The sequence below is a fragment of the Mesoplodon densirostris genome, chromosome 4 (genome assembly GCF_025265405.1).
Source record: "Mesoplodon densirostris isolate mMesDen1 chromosome 4, mMesDen1 primary haplotype, whole genome shotgun sequence".
Lineage (NCBI taxonomy): Eukaryota > Metazoa > Chordata > Mammalia > Artiodactyla > Ziphiidae > Mesoplodon > Mesoplodon densirostris.
The window spans coordinates 66,640,940-66,658,396 of record NC_082664.1 but is presented as its reverse complement, the minus strand read 5'-3'; the positions used below and the strand labels follow the sequence as shown (position 1 = coordinate 66,658,396).

General features: G+C 42.6%; 1 protein-coding gene across 2 annotated transcripts in view; it reads left to right on the top strand.

Moving 5' to 3' along the window:
* The window catches only part of NPAS3 (neuronal PAS domain protein 3), an 873,929-nt gene that overhangs the window by 833,937 nt on the left and 22,535 nt on the right, over positions 1–17,457 (top strand). For both annotated transcript variants that reach the window (XM_060098177.1, XM_060098176.1), the window contains 2 exons: positions 12,862–13,055; positions 17,315–17,421. In XM_060098177.1, the coding sequence (XP_059954160.1) occupies positions 12,862–13,055; positions 17,315–17,421 (301 nt within the window). The remainder of the gene's footprint in view (positions 1–12,861; positions 13,056–17,314; positions 17,422–17,457) is intronic.

The following is a 17,457-nucleotide window of genomic DNA, read 5'->3' as shown; positions in this document are numbered from 1 at the left end:
GGTTGTGTCTGAAGAAGTGGGATGTTAATTGTGATGGATTTAGAGAATCCACTGCAAAACGGCAGGAGAACAGCATGCTCTTTCCAGTTCCAGGGAAAGTGCATTAATATCCCATGTTTTTGTTTTATTTAGTCTTGGCTGGCTGTGTGGAGAATCACCCAAGGTAATGGCAAAGCTACTAGGGACTACACCAAATAGAACCCTATAAAGAAATTTTATTTTCTCCTCCCACACTATGAAGGGAGGCTGCACGACTGAGGAATATTTGTCTCGAGTTGCCTTACAAGCTACTAGATTGATTTGCTTTGCTACTGACGGTTCTGATCCTGATACAACCTTTCTACCGCCTCCCATCCTTCAAAGGTTGAAAGTCACTGCTTGAGTACTGTGGCTCACTAAGCCTTTACACGGCAGGTGGAGGAAAGGAGTTTCTGCAGAATCTTACTTCATGCAGAAGAATGATACGGGTTGGGTAGGAACGCTCCTGGTGCAAGTCTGCATATGAACAGTGTGGCTGATTACTTCATTAGAACCCTGTGCACTTCGAGACCCATATGCTTTCAAGTTTCTTTAAATGGTATTAGGGAAAAATATCCCGCAGGCATTATTTTTAAAGGGGATTTCAAACGTTCCCCAGGGGGAAGAAAAAAAAAAAAAAAAAAAACTATAGCACGTTTGAACTCCGGGAGTTACAGGAGAAATCTTACTTAGCAAGACTGTGAAAATGGAGTGATCTTTCCAGTTTCAGGGTAAAATAAGTGCTGGTCACAATCAGGGATAAATTTAAAATGTGGATGGAGAAAGATGCAGAAAATCTCCAAATCCTTGAATCTCGTTACCCTAAAATAGCAAAGAAGATGATGACTTAGGAGACACTTCCAGATGATTTCCCCCCTGTGTTACATGTATTCAAACTTATATTTTAAAGACCTGGAAAGCAAGGCTACAGGTAGGGGTAAAGCTATTCATTTTGAGTTTCCCTGCAGAGGTTCTGCTCCAGAGGTCAAATCAAAGAGATGCTTCTTCAAGCTTTAACCCTCCTTTTCTAAATAGATTCCAACCTGATGTCATTTAATGCATTGATGTCTGGATTTCTTAGGCATCATAGTTGCCCTATTACATATCAAAAGGACTCTTGAGAAATTCCCTCGAATTGATCATTCTAATTTCTTATTTATAACTATTCTGTATTCACTCAGAGGACAGCTGCATTGTATGCTAAACCATGAATCGGAGAAATTGGCCCCTTTGTATGTAGGTTTGTATTAAACTGAAATGCTCTCTTTTTTTCCCCTGTTTGTTCCCACACTTGAGTTCCTGGTGTCAGTTTGTATTTGGCTTCTCGAGCATATTAAAGTTTTTCTAGTGCTTATGATGTTCTTGCCAAGAGCACACTTGCAGCAATCTGCACTAGAACAGTCTTTGTACCAATTACTTCAAAAAGTATTCTTTAAAATGAAAAGAGGGAGGGTTTTTTTGTTGTTTTTTTTTCAGGGAACTTTCAGGTTATAGTGTGGTGGTTTCCATTTTAATTTTTTAGTCAGTCTTCCTGAAATGATGACTTATTGGCTCTGGAATGTGTGCATTTTTGGGTTATTTTCTCTCTTTTTTAAAGCCTTTCTACAAAATGGAAGTTCTGATAAAGACATACGCATAGCAGGGATAATCAGTAGGATGGAGGAAACTGCTGTCGCTGCTGATACCACACCCTCATCTATTTAAACAGCTCTGGAAAGGAAACTGCTAGAAGCTTGTTAAAGAGTTCCCAAATGTGTGCCTGTAAATGACTATCTCTAATCATGGCTGAATAAACCAAATGCAGCAAATGAGCTGGTGACATGCACAAAAGTCATATGAGCATTTTGACTTGCATATGCTGAATGGATAATAACCCATGTCAGTGCCATGGGGTCTCTTGAAGGTTAAAATCCAAGGTTTGATCGAGTTATTTATATAGAGACAGAAACACATTTGGGAAAACAAAAGAGGAAAGTGTAAGGGAACGTATCCTCTGAAATGCACTGCTGAACAGTAGAAGAGGTACTGGGCAAGAGATGAGGAGACTTCGTTTTTCTTCCTGTGTCTGCCACTCACCGGCTTTGCGTCCTTGGCTAAGATATTTTACCTCACCGGGCCTCAGTCTCCACATCTGTAAGGTGGGCAGTTGCACTAGGTAGTCTGCAAGGCCCCCTCCAACTCCAGCAGGAGGTCTTTCTGGGACGCTGCACACAAAGAGGATTTGGCAGGGCGTGGATTCATTCACTCCATAAAGCAAGACGTTTTGAGGGGTATGTCATTCCTAGAAATTACTCTCATTAAGAATGAAATTTAGGACTGAATTAAGCTGCCTTATAACATATTAGCTATAGCATTTAGAGGGCAGGTTGAGAAACATTTCAGAAAGTGTCCTGTGCTAATCAATGCCTAACACATAACATCCAGGCCACACAAAGAATGGAAGCCAAGATAACAGAGATGGAAAGTTATAGAGATTTAGGGCTTTGATGATGGGTCAAAGCTTCATGTTTAAACATAAGAGATTTAACAGACACCACAGTAAGGAAGTCTTAGACCCTATGTAGTTAGGCCCACTCGCTTCCCCAGTGAGGAAATTGACACAGCGAAAGGAGGGCGCTGCAGCGAACACAGAGCTACATGTCGCCTGAGTGTGCCAGCAAAACTGAGGAACCTTGGCTCCTACTGTGTATTCTTTGTTTCTTGCACCTGTTTGGGTCTAAAGTGCCTAGCTTAAGAGAATTCTTTGTTCTTGCATCACTGAAGAGTTCCAGCTACCTACTGTAGCCTCCTGAGAAGTGAACATTTTTAGGTTTGACTTCTAAGGAGTTTCACGTCTAAATGTGAGGAATCTTGGGGTTTTAATTTTTTCACCATATTTATGACCCATCTGTTTGCTTGCAATTTGTTTAATTATCAGAAATACAAGTATTCATATGTGTGTGTTTCCCCTTTAAGGGGATGGCTGCTTTCAAACAATATTTCAGCTCCTGCGACAGCAGAGTTGCCCCCCCATAAGGACTGTTCTGCCCATCGACGTGGATGCTTGTCTTTAATTCTGTATCCTCTGCAACTGAGGAAGAGAGCAGTAGCTGACTCCCATATCTAAGAGTTCTTCCTCTGAAGGTTTTCCCTTCTTATCAAAATGCAATCATTTATTGTCCTGCAGACCTTCAGCGCGGGCGGAGGGGATAGAGTAGGGCTGCCTTAACATTTTCTCAGGAGAGCAGGGAGCTCTCCGGAGCGCTGTCTTCACGCAGAGAAGCAGCCGGTGAAGTCCACAGCTGTCTTTGGCCATTTGTTGCAGTTTGGAGTGGATATCAATTCTGTTAGCAAACTCAAGAGAAACGAAGGCTTGGGAGACTAACTTAGAGCAAGACATGTTGCTAAACTCAAGAAATGTAAGTAAAACACGCATTCACCAAAGGTGTTCGGCCATGATAGAAACTATCTGAATTATATCTTAGTTTCTATTCCTTACTTGGCATAAGACTAGCTCCGAGTCCTTTTTTTTTTTTTTTTCTTTTTAATGTTGTCGGAGATACAATTGCAGTCTGTTACATTGAGAAGAACTGCCTCTCTACCCTCAAGACAGTGGCACTAAGCCACAAGGGACCTCTGGGGGCCGTGAGGGGTGATACCCCCTCTTCTACATCAAGTGACAGGGGGGTAAAAACGCTGCCCTCCACAGAGGTACCAGGATCCTCTGTCCTTCTCTAGGAGACTTTAATAAAGTAACTGAATGAAACGAAATTTGATCAGATGTGTATAGTTCAGCTTTCTGGCTTTGTCCCTTAACAAGTTACGGAGGTGTTTCTACCCATGGTCCTGTTTGATTAAATGATATGTGAAGTGTTCCACTCTCTGAGAAAATGTGGCTTATATCCTTGGCATACATTTACATAATTTCGTTAAGGAAATCTCTTCAGCTTAGTTAAACTATCCCAATAAAAATCGTATCTCTGGTAGAAGAAAGACTGTTTTCTCCAAAGGGAACAGGAAACAAATATGGAGTCTGGCCACATTTTGAGAAGCTAAGGCTGTAATTGTAGCTGTATTTTTTATGTTACATATTTGAAGTTTGTTAAAGGAGATGGATGAGAAGTAATTGCTATGTTTGGAGGATACAGTCGTGTAAGAATAGAGTCCTGTAGCTAATGTTTTTTAAATGTGAATGTTAAAAATAATTTTTTATTTGTTGTTTGGAAAATGTTTATACACTAAAAAAAAAAAAAAAATGAGGGTGATAAATTACCACCAATCTCTCAAGCTCCCCACTGGAGCCATCAAATTAAGGGTTAACCTCCCAGGATTCCCCTGAATTAATCAGGAGCTAAGCCAGGGGCAGGCTGGGCTAGGGGGAGGATTGGCAGAGTGCCACCTTCCCCAAGAGGCATGGGGCACAACAGTGCAGCCACAAATAAAGGAGCCTTGCCCGGGCTCCCAGCTCCTCTCTCAGGCAGCCCTGTGCACAGAAAACACGACCTGATCCCACATCAGCCCAGCGTTTCTGCTTACCATGCTCTGATCCTCCGTTTCCAAAGAACCAAAACAAGGGGTTGTGTTCTACAGAGTAGGGCTTTTTTCAGTCCTGATTGAATTGTAAATGTATGTGCATCTTTCTTTCCTCATTTAGGAGGCATTCTGTGATGAGCCTCTGGATCATCTTTTTAAGATCTCTAGATCCGTTCAGCTCTAGATAAAGATGAAGCTGCAGCTGGATGGAACGAATGGCCTGCCCGTAAAGCAGGACTTAAAGGATGGCTGTGCTGACCATTGGCATAAAAGCACGGGCAATGCTGGGTGGCATGCAGATTCCCAGGTCCCTTCCTAGCTTTAAAGAATCTAAAGTTTGGGAGGTAGGACCTTGGGATCCATATTATTAATAAGCTCTCCAAGTGATTCTTGTGCATGTTCAAATTTAAAAACCACTATCCCTAGAGGTTTTTTGGTTTTAAATAAATCCCTGATACCAGCATTAGGTGTCGTGGGCTTTCCAATTAAGGAACAAAATACGTTTTCCCCCGTGTGCCAGGCCCATTTAGTTATTTGTGTACAGGACAGAGCAAGTTAACTTCACCTGTAAGAGGAAGAATGCCTGTCCTCATGCTTATGCATGAGTCTTTGCCTTTAGGACCTTAGGAGCTCAGTGAGAATAGAGAAATTAGTCCCTAGCTTCCTTCCCTCCTCTGCCTTCCAGAGTCGGGAATGCCCTTATCTACAGCTTTAGGCCTGTCCACTTCCAGAGCCAACCTTCAGTGAGTCTTTTCAGCAATCAGACCAAACACCAACTGGTCGTGTTCCAATTACATTCCCCCTCCTGGCTCACCTCATTTCCATTCAAACCAAATGGAGTCCCTGAGAATTCACACTTTCTAGCTGTCGTCCTTTTACCCAAAAGGACTGGCTTCTGCCAGGGTTCCTCTTCCTGAACTTTGGCCTGGACACTTCCCTTGTACCCAGTCTCACCTCCGTTCTCTTCATTGACAGAGCTGCCCTTAAGTAGAGCCCATCTAAAACTCTCTCCAGTTCTTGCTGGTCCTCTAGCCTTAAGTGCTGAATCCTGCCCAGTTCTGAAGGGCCCTGATCTTAGGGAAATTCTTAGGGACAAACTCCCAGAAAGCCTACCACCACCCATGTGGTTCCTGAGTTGATTGCCGCCTCCATACCTAGCTGATGATGATGACATTCCACAACCATGTTGCCTCTATTGCATCCCCTTTGGCCCTGGAAGAGGCCTGCATCTTCACCTGCTCCCTGCGAAGCCCTCATTGCCCCCCGAAGCTCCCCCTCCCTTCAGTCTCACCTCTGCCTTGAGAAGTCAACCTATCCCTCCTCTGTCTTTTCTTATCCCCAGTTGCTAAAGTCCCATTGTGAATTATGACGAAGATTACTAGAAGCGAGGCAGTTTCTAGAAATAACATCTGAGATGCTGGAAAGGGAAGGAGGAGAACATTCTGCTGTTCTCCCGCCCCTCCCAGGGCCCACAGGCACCTCCTTCAGCTGTGAGCTCTCTTCTCCATAGTGTTTGCATCTATGGACAAGTACTTGGTCTCAGCTAAATGGTTGTGTTGGTTTTTTTTGGTTTTCCCCCTGGCCTTGCACAAAGACCCAGGTGGCAGGAGTCAGACAGACAGGGACAGAGGGACCTGTCAGGGGAGATTCTCCAACCTATGATACAGTCTAAATTCAGGAAAACCCACTGCCTAAAAATTTGCATGAAGTAATTTACATGAGGTTGATATTCTCACACTGGTTTAGATTAAGTTGTTAGGCTGTAGGCTAAATGTTTAGATTCAGAAGACCCGGCTAACCCTTTATCTTTCAGCAGGCTGTGGGACACCTTAGCCCCATCACTTAAAAGTAATTAGCTGACTCTCCCACCTTAGCTAGTGATTTGATGATCTGTATGCTGAACCAGACTTCTACAGGGGAATAAAAGAAAAAAAGACCAGAGTGCCAGAAGGAAGCCTAATTTTTAAGGTAAATTTGGATTCCCCTAAAGGACAAGTGAAAAAAATCTCTGAAGATGCACTAAACCCAGGGAATCATAGTTTTTTTTCCTGCCTACAGCATTTTTGGTTCCCCTCTTTGCATGGCCCCATTCTGTACTTTACATTACGTGTGGAAAATAATGCACATAATACTTAGCACTTCTTTTTTTTTTTTTTTTTTTTTTTTTTGCGGTACGTGGGCCTCTCACTGCTGTGGCCTCTCCTGTTGCGGAGCACAGGCTCTGGACGCGCAGGCTCAGCGGCCATGGCTCACGGGCTCAGCCGCTCCACGGCATGTGGGATCTTCCCGGACCGGGGCACGAACCCGTGTCCCCTGCATCAGCAGGCGGACTCTCAACCACTGCGCCACCAGGGAAGCCCCCACACTTTCTTTTGATAAAGAAAATGTTTCATAGGACTAGTAGTAAAATTTATTCCTAAAAGAATGGAGACTAGCTTCCAGATGTATTTTCCCATCACAGACTTTCTTTCCTTAGGTATTGACAGAGGGGAGCTTTTATCAAGGTCTTTTTCATGGGCTTGTTTATAACGAGAAGTTATTAGTGGGCAAATCTAAGTGTTTATCACCAACAGACGATGGAAAGGAGCATATGGCAGGAAGAGAAATATATATTTGTCCAAGAAACATGGCTTGTTAACACTCCCACACTCGTCCTAAACTCCGTGGACATGTAGTCTCTGCACCGCACACACCCGCTCATCGTGTCAGAGAAGAAAAATAAAAGTCAAACAATGATTTCTTCAGTGTGGGACTGTCAAATGATGCTAATTTGGACATTTTCATCAAAGATGGTGGGATTTCCACTCAGAAATCCTTTGCATGCTGCTTCTCTGTGGCTGGTATCTGGCCAGTACTGTGTAAGGGGTTTAGAAAAATACAGGCTTTAGCATTTTTGCACAGCTCTTTATGATAAAACAAGAACAATGAAAGGAAATGTGAGGATTGAGCTCTTATATAAAATTAAGCTCGGGGGCAAAGAATCTTTTCGTTCAGAAATCTCTTTTGAAGAATGCCTGTAGATTAAAGACCAGGCTAAGACAAACCTTTAGAACACAGAGGCAGTTTTCACCTGACATTGGCCAAAACCAAAGCATTGTTCCAACTCAGCTGTGACCCATAAACCCCAATTGATTAATTCTTAAAGTAAGCTCTGCATTTAGTAACTTGCAGCTGTCCTCTGAAACTTCTTCCCCTGCCATGGGTAAGGGGAGTGGGAGGTAGGGTAGCCCTACAGCACAGTGAAAGCCCCTCTATTGAGCATTGGGTCATGGAATTCTCTAGAACTCAGCGAGAACCCTAGGTATCAGCGCCTGATTCTTATCCTCCATTTTATATCTTAGGAGATGTTGCCCTGGTCAATCTAGATGACTTGCCAAAATCACCAGAACCAGAACTCAAATTAATTGTTCTGTTTCCCAATTCAACGTTATTTCTACTCCACAGTATTCCTTTCACTTTAAAGTTACTAGGTTATTTTTATAGTTTCACAGTTCTTGACATACTATTAGTATTTAGGCCTGTATGTTTGTATTCAAAATCATTTCTCATTCACCTGCTTAACTCTACAAGGAAGCCATCCCATTCTTTGGGATGTTACCACGGGGCCTGGTGACCATGCGGCAAGTTTGGCATTTATGTCAGAATGGAATTGTGGATGGAGAAAAGGGGGGCTTAGAGTTTTCAGAAATGTTCACTTTTTAATAAAATTAATCATTATAGATTAAAAGAAACTCAATTTAGAGAAGCACCTAAGTTGCTTAAGGCTTCAGATACTCAAAGCACTGGGGTCGGGGGGGATGCCTTTTGTGTTCGTCTCTCATCTGTGTTTTCTCTGTTGGCAATTGCATTGAATTGCTTGGTTTTAACTATCACCTCCAGCCAAAACACCAAAATGAAGCACAAACCAATCAACCAACCAAGTCTTCCAAAACCATATCTTCATCTATCTTCTCTTAAGTATCCAACCCCTTTTTCCAACTATCCCCAGGACACCCTGCCCAGGATTTCCCCAGGCTGCTTAAATACAAAATGTCCACAGGGAAATCTTTTTTGTCCCTTTGTCAGTGATTCCTGTATTCCCATGTACCATTTAGTCTATCATCATCATCTTCCTATGACATAGGCTAAACATCATGGTGCTTCTCCCCAGGTCTCATTACCAATTTCTACTGCTTGTACCTGCCATTTGCCCCATCTCTGACTTTTCTGCTGACACCAGTTGAAATGCTCCTGGAGCCCTGGGTGTCTCCAGTAGGTTCTCTTTTAGATTTGTTTATCTTTTCTTTTATATTCTAGCCCTTTTCTCTATGTGGAACCCCTTTCACCATTCTATGATTATATCTTATGGCAATTTATTTTAATGCCAGTTTCATGTAGCCTTCCAGATCCATTTGGTCAAAAGTATTTTCTACCTACCCTGACCTCCCAAGGATCTCATTCTATACCTTTCTTATGGTGCACACTTGTTACTTAATGAAAATAGTATTTGTTGAGCATATACTGTGTATCAGGCATATACCTAGGCATATACCCTTATATATGTTTTCACTTAATCGTCTCAGCAGCCCTATATTCTGGAAGTCCATATTTAACTAGTGTTGGGTGCAGCTTGGACATGGGGACTTTTAAAGACTCCCTGGGTGATTCCAGCATGTAACAAGGTTGAGAACCACTAGTAGAACTCCAAATCCATTAGCCAGACATTATCCTAGTAGATATCACCTTTGAAGCTCTAAAAAACAAACAAATGTTGGGCCCCAGCCCAGTGCTACCAAATTAGAATTTCTGGATGATAGAGCCTGGGAATCCATGTTTACACAAACAAAACTTCACAGGAGATTCTGTCACATAACCAGGATGGAGAACCACTGTCTTGATCAGACACTGTGTTCCTTCCCAATATTACTATATTACAAGTAACTGTTTATGTTTCCTCCCATCATGTAGTCTGTAAACCCTTTGAGGACAGGTTTACATTTGATCCACCTTTGTTTTCTCCCTGGCACCTATCAAGGTCCCTTGCACATACTATGTTTCAGAAACTAAAAAACCAATAAAAGGCCCTTTAATGACCCTATTAAGAAAACAAAAGACACCTTGACAGAGTACTTATTCTCTCTGTACTAGGTTTTTAATCTCTAATATGCTGACCTGGAAAGTAAGCAAGTCATTTCAACTTTCTGAGCATCATAGTTGCATGGCTACACAGTACCAGAGCTAGTGCCAGTGCCCAGCTCTTCTGATAATACTCTCTCCTCAACACCTCAGGCCTTCAAAGCAAATACAAAGTGAAAAAATCAACTATCTGTGTGTTTGGATACCTGCTCTCGGCCATGTTTCTAAAATCTGAACATAACTTCTCACAATGGAAAAAAAAAAAACTGTTGGCATTATGAAATAGATTTGGGAAAATACCTTAATTTAAACCCCAAGGTTAAGTACAGGACCTAACAGATATCCCTTTTCTTCTCTTCAGCACCATCCTCCCTCACCCCCAGATGTACATACATACAGACAGACACACCCTCTGATTGTTCTTTGACATTTCTTGACAACTGTTAAGTTATTGCATTGGTAATTTTCTTTGGTTTTTCCCTTCTTAGTTTGTACAATTTCTCAAAGACTTTTCAAATAACCTGGGCTTCTGGCTATAAGTGAAATAATTTCAAAGTTTCATATACAGTTTATTTAACGCAGTAAATTGGCATCCGGTATAAACTTCTAATGTTTTGTTCAATATGAATATGCACATAAAATGTATACAAGCGTAACAAAGTTGAAATGATGCTCAAACACGACCTAGAAACCAAGATTCTAGGCTCTTTTTTTTTACCATTTCCAAGCCCGATGACTCTGGTTAGGGAATGAACATTCCAAAGCCTCTCTCCTCACCCAAAAAAATGAAAAGGAGAATGACCTAAAATAGACCCTCCCAATTTTTCTCTCAAATATGAAATGTCATGATCCTTTAAAGTAATAATAATTTATTTGGCCTTTGGTCAAGATTAAACGAATAATCGGTCCTTACCCATATTATTCAGTTGACAGTTTAACAGGCGATCAGAATTATAATGAAATTTGTAGACTTCTTTACAATTTGGAAAGTGTTCACCACCATTACCTCCTTTGATTTTCATAACATAATTGCAGAATAGTCATCATTATCCCCATTGCACAGAAAAGAAAATTGAGATGCAGAGAGGTCGAGTCCAGGAGAACAAAATCAGGAAATGGCAAATCTACTCAACCCAACTTTTGACCCCCTTCAGCACCTCGATGGCCACAGGCAAAGCTGGAGGAGATCAGAGGCGGGGTAGATCTGAATGCACACAGCTCCCCCAGCAGCCTGTCTGCCTTCCCAGAAATGTCTGCTAGCCCAGATGCCTTCAGATTGCTTTGGAAGAGAATACCAAGTGGGGATTTATTTAACATATCATTTCTGGGTGTGAGTTTTCCTGAGCATTTATAGTTCTGTGTTTTTCCAAGAAGCTGAGTGTTCCTGATAAAAGAAGACAGATAATGATAAATGAGCATCTATGTAAGCCTACCTGGGAGGAGGACCAGAGACTGTTAACACACCTCCTGTGAAGCTAATCCCATTTCTTTTAGCTATTTCTTTATTAGTTAATGAGGTCGTGCAAAAAACGTGTGTCTGTGATGATGTTTTAGCATCCCTGCCTCTAGGAACATTTTCAAATATTCATAAAGTACCTCGTCTGACCAAAGCTTAAAGCAGAGGTGCATTAAGTATGATTTTAGTCTACTTCAATGCAGGTGGTCAAAAAACTGCTCCTGAAATAACCTAAATAATCCTTCTCATTGGTGTTTCCAGATCCACAGCTCTGGGCTCAAATGTGAAAGGGGACAGGGAAGAGGTATCATTTAGAACAGCCAGGACTCCAAAGGGCGGCTCCGTAAGCTTTGATCCTGCTGCCTGACTGACAGCAGTGTGGCTTGCTTTTGGAAAACTGAATAACTTAAAGGAAACAAAAACACAATGAAAAAGGAATTACCAGTCAAGCCCCTAGGAAGGAGAGCAGATGCTAGTTCTTACTGCTCCTGGGAGGCCAGAGACCCACTTCCCACTTTGGTTCCTTCTGGCAAGGAAGGAAAAGAAGAATTTCAGAAAATGATTTGGCGCCCAGGGGTGCATTTGGAGAGGCAAACCAAACACAGAAAGTCAGCCAGCTACGAAACTGAGCTCCAAGGTACCGGGAATGGCAGCGAGTACCTCTACAACTGGATTTGGGAAGGTCCGCCACACTGTCATAGGGCCCCAGGAACACAGCTAGAGTACACACACACACACACACACACACACACACGCACAGTCTCCAACCCCCCACACATATACACACCTGCCTTCTATCATCCAGAAGCATTGCCACCCAAATCCTTATCCTTTCCTTCTTTTTATGATTTCATTTTCCCAAAACATCGTTTAAGGAAATTGACACTATGACTCTTCTCCTATGTTCAGTTTACAAACAAAGGAACTTTTTCCAAAGATGGCTTTATAAAAATAATATTATTTAACATATGTGAGGATGATGAACCAATTTCCTTTGGTTCAGGGTGGCCTGGACTACCCATGGTATACTTTGGCTAAGAAGCCAAAAATCACAGCCCCACGTTGTCCCTCCCGTTTCTGAGCAATACTTCTGAGCCACCACCAAAATGGTGCAAGGCTTCCTGACCCTACCGTGGTGTGTGAGCTTAGGGAACAAATCATACTACAAGGTCCTCTAACCTTCAGTCCCAGACGGCGCTGCGAGAAAGCATGGCGTTACATGTACGGGTAACTTAGCACTGCCTAACCTGAGATCTCTATGCTCAGAAGGACACATTCATTTCACTGTCACTGAGTTTTTTAATCATTGGAGTCTGGCTTTTTTGCAAATGAAGGAAAGCTCTGAGCCACACTTCTAAAAGGAGATGTCCATGGAATCCCACTCAGTACAAATTTGGAGAGAGACAGACATCATCCATTAATAAGGGCTGATAATGCAAACGTTTCTTTTTGCAGCTCAGGGCTCAACTTTCTTGTCCTTTTATCTGGTTATGAACTTCCTCTAAATGTGAAAAAAAAAGTCCTGAAAAATAGCAATAGCATAGTAATAATGCTGCCTTGAGAAATGCTCAGAGTATAATATTATTTCTCTTTTGTCTCTTGCCTTGAGGACATTGAGGGCACTTGGACAGCCCTTATGATTACACAAGATACAAGCTAACATTGGTTATTCCAGATGCAATTTTGCATTTCTCAAAAGAAGTACTGTTACAGCCCAGATGTAAATTTGACTATGTCCTGTACTTAATGTTCTATTACAGGTGATTCACATAACAGGCCGGCTACGACTAAGGGTGTCGCTGTCCCACGGGAGGACCGTCCCCAGCCAAATCATGGGTCTCGTGGTTGTGGCTCATGCCTTGCCTCCCCCTACGATCAATGAAGTCAGAATTGACTGCCATATGTTCGTCACTCGAGTAAATATGGACCTCAATATCATTTACTGTGAAAATAGGTACTTCGTTTTTGTTTTCATTTGCCCTGTTGTATGTTGCACATTGGTAAGGGCCGGTGTTTTCAGCAGTCTGAAGGATTTTACTCTCCCAATGAGGCTCATTATAAATCCTGATCTTATTTTTAATGGCTGCTTGGACTGACACCAACCATGCTTTTTATTTGAAATTTACATTGCTGCCCTGATTTACATTAGGGACAACAATGGAATGGAATTAGGATTCCCAGGCATCCATATGCTATAACTAAGACCCATTTTGGCCGAGAACCCAAGGAGAGAGGTGAGCTGAGACACTGTTAGCAAAACGATGCAGTAAGAGGTATCTCCTGATGCCTCGGCCAGACCCACTTCCTCAAGGACCCAGCCTCATGGCAGTCAGTGTTCACAGAGGCATTGAGCACCCTGTCCTAGTCAGCTCAGGCTGCTGAGCTAGTCAAATTACCATAGACTAGTAGCTCAAACAACAGACATTTATTTCTCCCAGTTCTGGAGGCTGGCAAGTCCAAGGTCAAGGTGCAGGCTGCTGAGGTTCCTGAGGGGGCACGCTCTTCCTGGCTTGCAGAGGGCTGCCTTCTTGCTGTGCCCTCATATAGGGGAGAGCAAGCTCTGCTCTTCCTCTTCCTATAAGGACACTAATCCCATCATGGGGGCTCCATCCTTCTGACCTCATCGAAACCTAATTACCTCCCAAAGGCCCCACCTCCAAATACCATCACATGGAGGGTAAGGATTTCACTCTACGAATTTAGGGGGTACACAAACATTCAGTCCACAAAACATGTAGAGAACAAATGAGAACTTGAGGCCCCCAGAGGAAAAAAGACAAAAAAGAAATTTGTAAAACTATTCAATGATGCTTTGTAATCCTGAGGATTTCACTGTGATAAATTAAAGAAAGATGACTCATCATATGAATGACTTGGCAGACTGAGCTCTTCTAAAAGGACTTTTTAGCCTCAGGTTAAAAAGTTCCACTTTTCCATTAAGCACAAAGCAAGGGACAAGGAAATGGGACAGTGCCCCTTCAGACCTTTCACCCAGAAGTCACCAGCCCATCATCAGACTGATTTGAAGAAGAGAGAAGCACGGGGTGGGGGGCGAGGGGGGGAGGGGAGGTGAACACGCATCGGCTGTGGGAAGGAAGCTTAGCGACGCCGTCCACCTGGTGCCATGGGGAGAATTACCGAATTAATTTGTGGGGACACTTTTGTGGCTCAGATTATCGTCAGGCATGAAGGCAGCACATGTTTGCTGAGTCCTGTGATTGCCTTCGGGGCGGGGCCGGGGCGGGGGGGGGGGTGGACAAAAGAGAGGAATGGTCAAGTGGCTTAGGAAATTGACCTCTCAGGGCCCAACCAAGAGGAAGACAGACAGCGCCTACATTCAGTCCATTAGGAAGCGCTAAAGATGTTGAGATCAAGTTAGAAATGCCTCCCCTTTCCGGTCAGGCTTTGATTCAGAGAAAAGAATTCACCATGGGAAGAGTACCCGCCCTGAGCTTTTTAGTGTTCAGGGTGGTAGAAAATATCATGAACCTGTCACTATTATTTAATGAGTAACTCAATCTATTTTCCAAGTTTTGGGGGTATTTATTAAAATTTTCTCATCATGACTGTATACTTGGCTGTGTCTAAGGTATTCTGCCATGGCCACAGAGAATCAGGAAAGATGAGTTTACCAGAATGAGTAGCTAGAGTTGGCCAGGAATAATAAAGAGAGATAACATTTATTGAACATCTGCTACACCCTCAGCCATATGCGAAGTGCATTACATGCACTATGTCACTGAAGCTTGAGGACGGTTCTGTGAGGTCAGTGTTGCCCCTGTGTCCATTGGCCCCACGCAGTTTCAGCTTAGAGAGAAAGGTCAAGTGCCTTGACTGAGGCCAAGATTTGAACCCCAATCTGCCATATTCAAAAACCATGCCTCCTGTGGGATCCCCCTGCATTCCTTGTCTCTAATTTTTCTTCAGAAGTCAGGCTAAATGGTAACGAATCGGAATAACCGCTGAGGTGGAGCTTTCATACACATGCAGCCATGAAAGAACACAACTACAGCCCACAAAGCGGTCTCTTCTCTGATTTAAAAGTTAGAATCTTGGACACCCAGGGAGGCAGGTAGACAGCCAGGGGATGGAGTATGGCTTTGCGTCTTTGGAAACATACGTCGGCTCCCTTGATTTAGATTCACAACCACCAATCCCCGCAAAAAAAGACGAAGCCTCATCTTATTTACGTAACTCCCAGTGATTGTCCTGTCCCCAAGCCATCATCTAATTCTCATTCCTGTTATCACAGGTCGATTAATTCTTTTGATGCACTCCATGGACTTGAGTGCCTTATGGTGCCACTCTAGTAATTGAGATCACTTTCCGTGACCCACTTTATGCTTTTTTCTTCCCATTAAAAAATGTTTTTTCCACAACCCCTTATTAGCCAGTACCATACAGCATTATTCCTCCACTGAAGATGATAGTAATTATTTTAAAGGATCCCCGTTAAAGGCAATTGCATATTGAATCTGAGGGAACAGCATACCTGTGTGTCAAGCACTGTGCTACATTCATGTCACTTCATTCATCAATCCCCTCACCAGCCTCTGAAGTTGTTTTACAGATAAGGAAACTGAGGCTCGGCGTACAAGATGCCATCAGGCTTCTGATCCTGATACAGGTCATCGGACTGGTCTAGAGCATTCTACACATATATTAAGAGGTCTTTGAGCACTGAGCTGGTCACACTCACCATGGTAACAGGCTCTGAGAGTACAAAAGTGCTTCCACTGTTTTGAGGGATTTCATTCAAATAAAAAATAAAGAACTGTCTTCCCTAAAAGAATGGAGTGCCTTTTTCCCAGGGTTTATAGTTTAATTAGGGATCTGCTAACTAGAGAATAGAGTCTGCTCCTTGACTCTGCAGGTCCCTAGGACAGCCTTGGGCAAAGCCCACATCTGATGCTTTCAGAGGAGCGGGCAAATTCCAGAAACACCAATGAAGGCCTTTAACGGCATCCTTATTCCCTCGTTTGCAGAAAGGGGGTATAAACTGTACTTGGAAAGCAGTTAATGGTTTTAGGAAAACACCAACTAATCTGTTTTATACCAGAAAACCATGGAATCCTGAGAAAACACTCCAGTAATTCTAGTTTGGCCCAAAATATGATTTAAATTGCTAGATGTTGAGAAATTCACTCACTGGGTAGTGTATTTTCATTACTTTCCATATTATTTTGGTTTGGTTTGGTTTCTTATTTCCTTGCCTTTAGGGGTCAGAGTTCACTCCCCAGCAGCAATCTCATGGGTTTCTTAAAGGTGCCGTAGCTAAAGATTCACTTCATATTTGATGAGTCAGAAACCATGAAAAGAACAGGGGCAGTAAAGAGAATCAATTAAACAAAAGATAAATTCTCTTCGGGATGGGCCAAAATGAATCTGAACTTGGACAGGGAGGAAGAGAAGCAGCATTTTGGCGTGTTTGTGTAAACCAGGCAGATTCCCCCAACGTTTTTTCCAGTTTTTGTTCTTTTCCTGTGCTCCTGCCTGAGGACATTGCCGTCTGGACAATCAGTGACAGAAGCTTACACACACGTGTGGTCGAGCACAAGGCTGGCAGAGCTGCCAGAATGGTTTAAAAGTTTCCGTGTGGAATCCACCACAAAGTCCCAGTTAAAAGGGGCCGGAGTGAAAGCTGAGCTCCCAAATGACTCAGACAAAAAAAAAGATAATACCCCCAGGCATCTGTATGTCTCAGCATTTAAATTATATCCCTTGAAATGCCAATTTGGACTTTGTGCCAAGAAGCAGTCGAAGCCCTTTTTCATGGAAATACCCAATAGAAGACCAATCTGTTTAAATGAAAGGTGTCTCTAATCATTTGGTATAAACATAACATGTTTTTATTTTATTATGTAACCTTGAATTATCTTGGCCTCTAATGAGGATCTCGCATTGTTACTGATTCTCAATAATTTCGTAGAATTATGTTGTCTAAATGTGTATTCTGATACTAAAAAAAGAAAAGAAAGACCTATCTAATTATTTCAACACAATTGCTTGATCTAGCATAGTTCCTACTTTAGAAAAAGACTGTTTATATGTTAAAGAAAATAATTTTATCTAAAAAGGGTTTTCCCTCAGTGCCAAGTCCTCACAGGTACCCTGGTATAATGAAAATTGTCAGTATATTTGTTTCTAAGTCATTTAACAGTTTCTATATTTCCCCTCCCTTCTGATTTCCAGCCTGTGTTCTTCTCTTTGTAGGATTAGTGATTATATGGATCTGACTCCTGTAGACATTGTAGGGAAAAGATGCTACCACTTCATCCATGCTGAAGACGTCGAGGGCATCAGGCACAGTCACCTGGACTGTAAGTACCTCCTGTGCACGGGGACAGCTGATCCCA